Source organism: Neopelma chrysocephalum, unplaced genomic scaffold, assembly GCF_003984885.1.
Source record: "Neopelma chrysocephalum unplaced genomic scaffold, ASM398488v2 Primary Assembly neopelma1_22b, whole genome shotgun sequence".
NCBI classification, from domain to species: Eukaryota; Metazoa; Chordata; class Aves; order Passeriformes; family Pipridae; genus Neopelma; species Neopelma chrysocephalum.
In genome coordinates, this window is record NW_020897690.1 from 22,494,879 (window position 1) to 22,506,913 (window position 12,035).

A 12,035-nucleotide genomic window follows, 5' to 3' on the forward strand; every position below is an offset into this window, starting at 1 on the left:
ATAATAAGTATTTTGGCCAGAGCATCAGCACAGAAATCTTTCTTTCTTTTTCTTTTTTTGCCTTTTAATGAGAAAATTTACTTTGAGAATAAAAAAAATTTGACATATTATCAAAATATTTCCTTCCTAGTTGTACTGGGTCTGGCTGAGATCGTTTTCATTTCTACATAGTAGTCCTCACAGTGCTGTGCTTTGCGTTGGCAGCTAGAAGTGTGTTGACAACACATGGGTGTTTTGGCTCCTGCTGAGCACAGCATGAGCACTGTAACATTCCTTCCTTGACTGAGGGTAAGATCTTGGGAGGGGACATAAGTAGGCCAGCTGACCCAAACTGACCAAAGAGATGTTCCATACCATATGACATCAGCTCAGATATAAAAGCTAAGGCAAGGAGCAGGAGGGGGGGCATTCGTTGTCTGCAATGGCTGCCTGCTGAGGAACTATTACATGTGCTGAAGCCCTGCTTCTTGGAGGTGGTCAACCATTGCCGCTGATGTGAAGCAGAGAATAAACTATGTTATCTTCTGCTTCGCTCTCACATGCGCAAGCTTTTGGTTTGCTTATGTTTTAATAAACTGCCTTGTTTATTAAAACAAGGCAGTTGTTTTCCATCTTGCTCTCTCCCCTGTCCAGCTGGGAAGGGGAGTGACAGAGTGGCTGGGTTTGCACCTGGCGACCAGCCAAGGTCAACCGACCACACTAGTACATTACATATTCATTTAGCTTTCAAATGATGAACCTGATGCTGCGAGTGCTTCTTTCCCAGCACTCCTCTTTGCCCTAGACCTCGCAAATGGAGATGACACACCCCTAGCAACATCAGTGAGGTTCATTATTACACCTAATCTATTCTTTTGGTACTCCACTAAAGCTGAAGCATATTACAAAACAATGGGTTCGTCCTCAACCAAAACTTTGCAAAAATGATCCTGCTTGTCTCTAAAAAAAGACTATCTAAACCAGTTGCTGTCTTCCATAAGCACCCAGGACAATTACAGTGCAGCAAGTGTGCAGAGAGCCAAAGGGAAAAACAGTGCTATGATCCTTAACAGATTTGCAACTAGTGGTAAGATACTGACTGGTACTTCAAACCTTTGCTCAGACCAATTACTAGATGGGAATTTTAGTGCAAACCAAAAGGTAGAAGATTACGTTATTAAATCCATACAGACTGATCATGACACTGTTATGACCTATATTCCCATTTATGTACTAAAATAAATAGTCTTCAGACATCCCAGATCTCATTAAACCTTTAGATTGTGAAATTCGATCTCATGTAATTTGGACTTACTATACCTCACTAAACTGTTTGCAGCATCAGGATCTTGTGCTGTTACTGTGCCAACAGGAGTCCCAATCTTTGCATTTTCATAAACTTCCATGACATAGGAAGGCATAGTGAAGAGCGGAGGTTCATCCACATCGCCAACGATGATCTTCAGCATTGTTACATCTTTGAAAGGTCCCAAGTGTGAAAAGCGGAAATCAAGGTGAGTATTTGCTCCTTCTATATTAAGAGTATATGATTTCTTTTTTTCATAGTTGAGAGGCTGTCGGCAGAAAAAAACCAAAGATTTATCAGTGCTATTCTGTTTTTCAGTTTAGTCTGCTATCAGGTTAAGCACATCTTTTCTGCTTAACTTAAACAACATTTCTTCATGTTACTGGAAGGTGACAATATTCTTTGGTATTCTCGCAGCCACTGCCATGCCTTCTAAGTAGAATGACTTACACGAAGCAGGATAGATTCAGTTTTTCTTTACAACAGAATATTGGACAAGGTACCAGTTTTAGAAATAAGTCAAGATTCAGAATGAGCCTCAGATTCTTCTTCCATGATAATGTAACATTTCTGGATTTTATCACCCTTTGATTTTAATCAGTAAATTCTAAATCCAGAAAAAGGCAGAGACTGATATAACCTGAATTAAATTAACTTTGCATTTTTAATTAAAAAGTTTAATAGACAGTAACAGGGATACTAAAATTCTTTTGGCCACCTCTTAAATCCTCCACTGAAAAAAGCAACTCCTTGCAGGAAAACAGTTACTATAAGAGACATGAACTTTTATGACCAGGACACCCATCCAGTGGAGGGAAAGGCTGTGGATGTAGTCCACCTGGACTTCAGTAAAGTCTTTGATATTGTCTCCCACAGCATTTTCTTGGAGAAGCTGGCAGCCCATGACTTGAAAAGGTGCACTCTTTGATAGGTTAAAAACTGGTTGGATGACCAGGGCCACAGAGTGGTGGTGAATGGTGCTACATCCACTTGGTGGTTGGTCATTAGTGGAGTTCCCCAAGGTTCAGTATTGGAGCCAGTCCTGTTTAATACCTATATCAATGATTTGGAGAAGGGGATCGAGTGCACCTTCAGTCAGTTCACAGATGATGCTAAATTGGGCGTGAGTATTGATCTGCCGGTGGGTGGGAAGATTCTGCAGAAAGATCTGGACATACTCTCAAGCTGCATCAAGGGAAGTTAAAGTTGGATAATAGGAAGAATTTCTTTACTGATAGGGTGGTTAAGCATTGGAAGGGACTGCCAATAGGAAGTCACCATCCCTGGAAGTGTTCAAGAAACAACCAGACATGGGATTTAATGCTACGGTTAAGGTGGCATGGTGATGATCAGTCAAAGGTTGGATTGGATGATTTTGGAGGTCTTTTCCACCCTTAATTAATCTAGGATTCTATGACTGTGTAAGAATAGCCTAAACATGAGCTTGTGTGCTTTTCTAATTAGAAAAATGCATTTCTATATTCTAGACCATTTTCTTTCCAATTCATCTCCAGTAACAAGAGAAATAAGATTTCAGTCAGTCCTACCATGTACTGCTGTACTGCACATTCCATCATGAACGGAATGGAAGTCTGTAGCTGGGGATATGTCTTCTACAGAGCCTAATGTGCAGTAAAACTCTCTAGAAGGCACATCCCCAGCTATACCATACACCAGAAACACCTTTGCCGTTTTACCATTGCCCTGTATTTAAATCAATGTATTCCTATGATGAATCCTACCTCTCTGCTAGGAAAGAAGAAGCTGGGAATCTAATTTGTATGTCACACAGCACGGATACTTCCTTTCTTAGGACTCCCATTTCTAGCTTGCTATTTACACATGTGAAAATTTTATCTACAGTTTCTCTAGTTTTCAGATTATTATGAACTAATTTTACGGACTTTATGTATTTATTTTAATCCTACATCAGCATGCTAACACACTGTCTTATTCAAGATGTAAGATAAACATGACACACCTGACTCCCAACTCTCCCATTGTAGTAGAGGGGACTAAAAAGGATGTTTAACTTAAAAGTACAGAGGTAATGAAGCTCATCAGCAAATATAGAGCTAGTCAATGTTTTTACTAGAAGTCATATTTACAGAACCACAACTATTTTGGGTTGGTTTCTTCAGTCTCACTAAAGTAACTGACTACCTTTTAATAGACAGTCCATCAAGAATTTCATTTGAGAAGTAATTTTTTTCTATATATTGCCTGTTAGTTCTAATTATTAATTAAAAGGCTTTAAAAATACCAGCTCAGTTCCAGGCAGTCCTAAGGCAGATTTCAGATCACTATTTTTTAAATGTGCTTCTATGTTGGGCAAAAGCACTCATTCTTAATAATAAAGACCTCAATACTTTCTGTGTTACAAATTTATGACTTCAGCCAATTTATAAAAAGTACAGGTAGGTTAATATTTTTTATTATACTTGGCAAAGCAGGTAGCTTATACAGGTATATATAATACCACCAAGTTTCCAACAGTCTCAAAATCTTTTTTTTTATTTTTCTTATTTAGAATTGCAATTTTTACGACATTATGGCATGGCAGAATTCCAGTAATACCAGTATAATTCTGATCATTCTGTGTGGACCTGACAGCCTGTCTGGAAAAAACTCAGTACAAGCATCAAAGGTTTCATCCAAGGCTAAACTGGTATTTCCTATTACTCCAAAGAGTGGAGAAGTAGTATTTTAGGCAGGACAAATGAGAAACTCAATGTATGACTTGTCAATGTCAGTGCGTATTTTGTAGATAAAATCTACAATAAATTTGACTGATGATGTATAAGAAAAATAGTTGGTCAGGATTTATATATGCTTTATATATTTCTTTGATTTCTTCTCTGTGTATTGAAGGACAGTCAATTCATTTTCTTAATTCTAATAGTATGAGACTTTTTTTGACCCTTACATTCTCTGTCTCCCTTTTCCAAATGTAAAAATAAAAATTTTAAAGGCATAGAAAAAGGCATGATAAATCTACTACTATGAGAAAAAAGAGCTAAGTCTGCTACTTGATTAAACCAATTCAAAAAGAAATAAAAGTTTAGTAAATTCTAACTCAGATGTACATTAATTTATGATGTATTTTTCTTATGAGCAGGGAAATATTGAACAGTAATTTGCATTGCTCTGCAGCATATATATTCTAAGATTAAACAAGTTTACAATAGGATTGCAACTTGTAACGATGATGTCTTTTTAGAAAATTAAGTTTATAATGACAATGACTGAATTAATTTGTATAGGAAGATTAATTTCTCTCAGAAAACACATGCAGAATGACACTCTTGTAATAACACAAAGTCTTGTTTTCTTGTTTTATGTAGTTATTCAATCAGACAATACTAACACTTTTCCCCCTCTTTTTTCCAAGAATACAGGAATAATCCACTCAGATAATCAGAAAACGCTGACATTTCAACCATAGCTAAAGCAGTTTTTTCTTTCATTTGCTTTCTCTTCTTCCCATAACATCTTAATAATTAGCTGTAGTTATAAGATGAGAGGCAGAATTGTCCTGTGTCTCTAGATATGTAAATCATTTCTATATTTACTTAAAACATTAACTTTTCCCCAGAAATAAAGCAAAAAATTTATATTTTAGATGAAAAAACTCAGAATTGTGTTTCTTATTTTCTCAAAGAATAATGCCTTTCTATGACAATTATCCACATAACTTCAGTATGAATTTATTGTATAGTATGATTTTCACACCAAACTGAAAATGTCAAAGACAGTTTGTAATCAACCCTTCGTGGAAGGATTTTTAAGACTGAAGAATGGCTCCACAGGTTTGTCAATAGGGAAAATAATAAAAGTACTGGATGTTTTGGGTCATCCTAGAATGAGATCAAAAAAAGATTACTTCCAAGACTCACAGCCATTGTGTGCCTGTTGAAAAGCCTACCTGTAGGCTGAGAAATTTGATTTTTGCATCAGAACCTCAAATAAGTGAGGTTTTAAAAGGTTTGAGGAGGATTTCAGATTGTTAGACAAAATAATCTATTTATTTCTGCCTTTCCTGGTGTTCCTACTGTAAATTCTTCTAGATAATACTAGAGCACAAATCATTCTATTTCCCTGTTACAGAAGGTACTGGCATCTGATATACAAAAAAACCCCAATTCTGTTCTTAGTGGAGCTTATCTGTTTTGGGTTGTGAGACACTGGATCAGTAAAAGTATTATTTTATTATTGGGTTGGAACCAACCTGTGTGCGTGTGGGGCAGAGCACACGAAACTCACATGGAACTCACATGGAGTAGCTGTCAGTCAAAACGGTAGCCTGGGAGCCCACCCACACCATGACCCTTGCAAGTACTAACCCAGCCTCTGACTGGTTGCACCACCCTCACTCTGGTCTGGAAGCACAGAGTGGTCAGTGAGCTGGATGTCCTGCCTGGCAGGGGTGGCCACGGTGGCCAAACCACATAAATACAGCAGCATGTGGTTTCCATCTTGCCCTTTCTCCCTCAACCTGCCATTGTCATGTGGAGCAGGACTTCTGCAGGATTTTTCAATGGTAGCTATTTTTCTCTAAATATCTTTTCATAATCTCCTTTCTCTCTCTTTCTTTACTCCCATTTCTTCTCTTAATCTCTTTCTTTACTGTTTTCTTAATCTCTTTTGGGTAACTTAAAACCAGTAGGTTGGATTCTGCTAAGTTTTAGGGTTGACATATGCTGGGTTGGTGCCTTGTGGAATGCTTTACCTTGGTTGTTTATTACCCCTTTTAAACCTTTGCCAAAATCCGTATTTTCCCCTAAAATTAAAAGCCTGCCCTGGGAAAACCTGTGGAGCATTTTTCTCTTTAGGCTGTCTCAAGGTATTAAGAACCAAAGGCTCTGCAAAAATTTGGTGGGTGAACTCTTGGATTCTCAAATGTAAAAGTAATACTCTCAGTTAAGCTTGTGGCTTCAGCATGTGGGTCTTACATGGGAAGACTATCAAACAAATTCAGCTTGAAATCAAATCTAAATCAAAAGCAATTGCAGCACACAGAATATAAAAGAGTTATTAAATTGCATACAGAATCTGGATGTAAAAAAAAGAAAAAAGAAAAAAGAAAAAAAAAGAAAAAAGAAAAAAAAAAGAAAAAAGAAAAAAGATCACTTTTTTGTACTGTAAAATGGAATATTATATCTGAGGAAGTAATTGAGGTATTCACACCAATTTATGTAACTTTCAGTGCTGAATTTCTGCTCAACTGGAACATAACATTACCTAAGCAAAATGTACACCTTCTTGTCTTGATGAGAAAATGTTTCAAATCACTGTAGTGTATAAGAATAGGCAACATATGCTTTTGTCATATTCTGAAACATAGTGAAAATTTCTCTGAAGCTATTTTGTCTGCCAAAACCAGTAAGAAATGTGATTTAACACATTTTTATGTGTCTTTCATTTTTTTTCTTTCTGCTTCATGCTCTCAATATGCATAAATGTTGTAGTTAACGAACAGTAGCCATGGTGAACTTTTTAATAGAGTACAGTGCTCATTCTGAAGAAGAAATAACGGGCTATGGCATTAGCTACATCAAGGTCACCAGGCAATAAGTTCAGTGGTATAAAAAAGACAGTTTACTTTTTTGTGGTTGAAAGAAGCAGGTGTTACACAACCTTTATAAGAGACACTGAGTTAAAGATTTTTAAGATACTGGAAGAGACAGAAACCCTTTTTAAATCATTATAAATTATAAAAATAACATTTCCTTTAGTTACAAACTATTTTTAAGATGTTATATAAAAATGTGCATAAATACATATATCTGTTCAGAAGCAATATAAATGATAATTTTTATTTAATGTCTTTTCTCGCATTTTCTCTGGATTTCATTCCTCTAACCATGAGTAACCCCCAGAATACGTACTAGCAAATACATAATCACGTTTATTTTTAAGCTATATGGATATAATTGATGTCTACAAGACAGTAACAAGCCCACATGAGAATTGTTAATTGACATTTGTTACTCCAAGTGAAAACTGAAATCAATAAATTTTCATTTGTTGGAAAGGTTTTTTAAAAAACCCATATCTCTGGGTTATTATAAAATTAAATTTAAATCTAGTCATATAATATTAGCATAAGTTGGCAAACGCTTCAAGAAATGTCCACCATGATCCTAGTTCAGAGGACTTAATAGGGAGATGAAATTATCTATGGAATTAGATTTATGCATTGAATTCAGTTAAGAATGAAATTAAAAGGCAAGAAAAATTGATAAATAATGCTTTAAAAAGACTGGGACAAATAGAGGGAATTCATATAAATGATAACTGTGTGAATGCTTGATCAGTAACATTTAAGGTCTTTATCACAATACTGGACCATTTAGATGTTAGCTGTCAAGTAAAGCAAAGAATAACAGTCTATGAAAACTGAGTAACACATCATTACCACAGAAAAACTTTCTATGTCAATATTCAAGTAGTTTGGGAACAACAGTACAACTTTCAGCCAAATTTTACTTCTTCCAAAGAAATTTAATGTACAAAACTATGACTCAGAAAAAGTGAGATATCTTAATTAAAATTCAATAAGGTTTTTATAAATCAGAGTATTATAAATATTAGATAAGACCATTAAAAAACACAGAGGGTTTAAATAACTGTTTCTTTCCTTGAATTTCTTTTCTCCCTGCCTTTCCTGAAAAGATTAAGTGTCTCTGGGAACAATACGGAGAAGCTTACATTGCTGAAGTTTGTGACTCTATACGTTTACACAGTAAAATATTTTATTGTGGTGTTTGCTTATTCAGCACTCATCATTATATTTTAATTACATACACAGGAAACTTCCAAAGTCTATGGCTTACCTTCTTGAGGGAAAGAATTCCTTCCCTTGTTTCTTTGTCAGTAGATATGGAGAATACCCCAGAGCCATCACCATTTATAATTGTGTACTTCATGTCTGCATTTGAACCAGTGTCTGCATCATTTGCTTTGATTTTGCCAACTGCTGATCCAACTTGAGCTGACTCAGGAACATACAGTTGATAATGTTCTAATGGGGGACAAAAAACAACAGCTTAAAGAATTTTTCTCCAATTATGCTACCGTTGTAATACAGCAAGGATTCTGAAAATTACCAGCACTGAAAATGAGAACATACATCCAATAGGTGTGCACATACCGACAGCATCCTTATTCCCTACCTAAACAATGCCAATCCAGATGCCTTTTTAACAGTTTGAGGACTTTAGATCACAGTCCAACCACCAAACAGAAAAGAGAGCAAAATAACTTCTGTTATTACACATCTTCTGAAACTCTACAAAGTGTCTTTTATGTTCCTCTTAGGCATTCTGCGGTAGGGAGTGCAGTAGTGCAAAACTGAGTTGCAGGACAGTAGAAAAGCAGATTTGAAAGTGAATATATGAAAGCTAACATGTTACAGTTTGCTGAGTTTAAACCAGATAGCATGACTGCAGAGGTGCCCTTGGTAAGCATGTAGAGAAAGAAAGGCAAAATTTACATTGAATTCAGAGGTTAAACCTGAATTATGGCAGAAACCAACCACTGGCTGGCTGAAGAAATTATGAATCTACAGAATGGGCCGTTGTGAAGGGAACGGATGTCATCACTAAAATATAGCTAACTAACTTTACAGACACAGACAGAAGATTCCTAAACCTATTATTTGTGTAATACTAGTCCATAATACTTATGTATATACTTATAGTAGTGTGAGAAGGATGGATGAGAGCATTAAACTTTGTTAGTCCAAAAGGAAAGAGAGTTTTCCTAGGAAAACAAAAAATAAGTTGTCATTCTCAAGGAAAATAAGAAATGTCCTGCAGAACAAGACACAAAGTATGATTTGCCATGCAAAAAATAAAATACCAACACTGACGTAACAGGAGAGTTACTGAATTCAATAAAAACATATAGTTAATACTTTGATGCAATTCTTTGATACGCATATAAAAGCCACCTACACAAATTTCCAAATAAATGATCTGCCATGCTTTGTGCTTACAGAAGATGTCAACTGGTATTTTCGTATTGCTGGTTGCTTTATTTTCTACATAAAATTATAGTAATTAGATAATTTACTTATTGTTAGAACACACGGAAAATGTATTCTTTTGACACTTTTGCTCTGATTAATTATTTTCAAAAAGGGAAAGGTTGAAGACATTAAGGATATGTTATATAATCAAGACACTTCAGGAACTGGATGTGTTATATCTCATGACAGGGTGAACTAATTGGAGACTTCCAAATAGTTTAGCTAGTTCAAATATATCTGCATGACACTCCACTCTGCTTTTTAATCACACCCCAAGTGTTAGCCATCTGTTTCAGAAAATCATTTTACTGATACCAGTTTGAAACATTCTTAAATACTAAAACTTCAAGCAAAACAAATATTTGAAATGACTCATTAATTATCTGTCAGTATTTGTAGAACTGAAATGTTTCAAAGAAGTAAATGGAGTTAAAAGAAAACTGTTAAAAAAATAAAAAATGTTAGATCACAAGGTCAGAAATGTCTTCCAACTAGTATATAACCATTACTTCACAGAGACAGCCGGAAGATGTCTCGTACAGACATGAGCCAAACAGATAAATAGAAACATTATCTAAAACCAACAAACATAGAGGATAAAATTCAGCAAAGAGAAGGTTAGATAAACTGTATTATAGACATGTATTTAGGCTAGTGGTGAAAATTAGAAATGTTCTTACTAAACACTAAATCTCTGTAAACTTTATTCCTACTAAGAGGAACCAACTAAAGGCTCAATTGAACACTGGAACAGGCTCCCCAGGGAAGTGGTCACAGCACCAAGCCTGACAGAGTTCAGCTTTTGGACAAAACTCTCAGGCACATGGTGTGATTCTTTGGGATGGTCCTGTGCAGGGCTAGGAGTTGGACTCGATGAACCTGATGGATCCCTTCCAACTCAGCATATTCTGTGATTCTTTGAACATTTTCTTGGGCATTGGATAAAGGAAGTCTGATAATCATTATAAAATGTGGGACGTGTATGCTGTGAGTTTATGATTCTGTATTGTAAGCTATGAGTCTGTCTCAACCCTGTAAAAAAACTGATTAGGAAGATGGGAGCCCTGGGGATCAGGTATCATCAGTCTATACCAAAAGTGTTTCGCCAAATCCGCCCAAGTTGAACAAATTGTTCCTTCCAGCATCACAGACTTCCAGGAGCTGTTGTAAAGCAGAAATTTCTTTGGGATGGTCTAATTTTTTCTAGAGGAGATGCCCAGTTTCTTATGGGTCAAGAATCTACAGAGTTTGATTTGGTTCTCAATTTTTATAACATTCACTCAGATGCATTCTCATGAAATGAGGAAATTAATACTCCTTTCCAGATAATGTACTGTATAGGATAGTTATACCACTTTGCAGGACTTTAATCTATGAAAATTGAAACATTTTTCAAATGCGTATGTGTGATCTTCATCTTTTAATAAACTTTATGGCTTATCTGTAATTATAGTACAGAAACAACTTATTTATCTTTAGAACAATTTACTTTCATTTCGGTTAGCCTACAGGCAACCTTCAGTGCTGTTATTTACACTCAGAAAAGTGATTTCCCTGTCTAAACCTCTCAAAAAAAGAATTATGACAATATTTAATGAAAATCAATAAGCATATTATTCAATTTATTTCATTCATTAATCTATTTTGTTGATAATTTTGGTTTACTTTTATTGGTTATAATTTCTTCTTGAACAGTAGGAATTACCTTACTTAACAAAGGAAGGGAGAAGAAGCATAGTACTGAACGAACAGAAAAATAAGCAAGTATCTGGCCTTCCTGTTACTTTTTTATCCAAGGTATAGTTTAACAACATGAGGATAAATACTGCTTGGTGATGAACCAAGAGATGCATTTATCACAGCTCATATGCTAATGCCTTTTTCTATCTACTAGTAAACTGATAAATCCAGCATCTCATTGTCTTAACATAAAATACCACTGTGTCCAAAATGTATATCAAAGTGCTATGTGAAGAAAGTGTTCCTTGAACTTACTAGCTAAATATTCATTCATGAACCAAACTGATGAGGTATGGAGAATAAGGAACAGTGAGTCAAGCTTGAAGTCTGATGATTATGAGAACAAAATCCCAATTAAAAAATAGTTGTACAGGAATCAAGATTGTAGCCAAAAATATTTGATGTGGTAATTAATCACCTGAATAATGGGTTGCATGGAGACAATACCATCTTGGAAAAAGCTGGTCAGTATGCTGGAGGGCAGGGCTGCTGTCCAAAGGGACTTGGACGTGCTGGAGAAATGGGCTGACACAAACCTCATGACAACTCAGTGATGGCACCGGGGGAGAAATAATGCCATTCATCAGTACATGATGGGGCCAGCCCATTATAAAGCAGTTTTCCAGAAAAGGATGTGAAAAGGACCTTTTAACACTTTACTAGACAAGGCTCTTAGCAACTTGGTCTAACTGAACCTGGTTTAAGCAGGGCTTCAGGTCACATTGCCTTTTCAAGTCTCACATGAACTTATGATCCTGTCATTTATGAAAGTATGTCTTACGTTTTACTGCCTACCATCTTTGATAAAACTGAAATGGAGCTCCAGCTGTGGATTGTGCTCAATCTTCATTGGTGGCTTTGTTTGAGAAAGTTATTCTGCATTCACAGAGCTGCTTGTTTTCATTAAACGTAATAGATTAATCTGGATTTCTCTTTTGAGACTGCAGTTTTATAGAAGTCTATTTCTCACCGTATGTC

General features: G+C 35.8%; 1 protein-coding gene across 4 annotated transcripts in view; it reads right to left on the reverse strand.

Moving 5' to 3' along the window:
* Nucleotides 1-12,035, reverse strand: part of CDH18 (cadherin 18) — a 249,479-nt gene that overhangs the window by 60,480 nt on the left and 176,964 nt on the right. For all 4 annotated transcript variants that reach the window (XM_027681893.1, XM_027681902.1, XM_027681876.1 and 1 more), the window contains 2 exons: nucleotides 8,122-8,309; nucleotides 1,300-1,553 (listed from right to left, as the gene is read on the reverse strand). In XM_027681893.1, coding sequence (XP_027537694.1) covers nucleotides 1,300-1,553; nucleotides 8,122-8,309 — 442 coding nt within the window. The remainder of the gene's footprint in view (nucleotides 1-1,299; nucleotides 1,554-8,121; nucleotides 8,310-12,035) is intronic.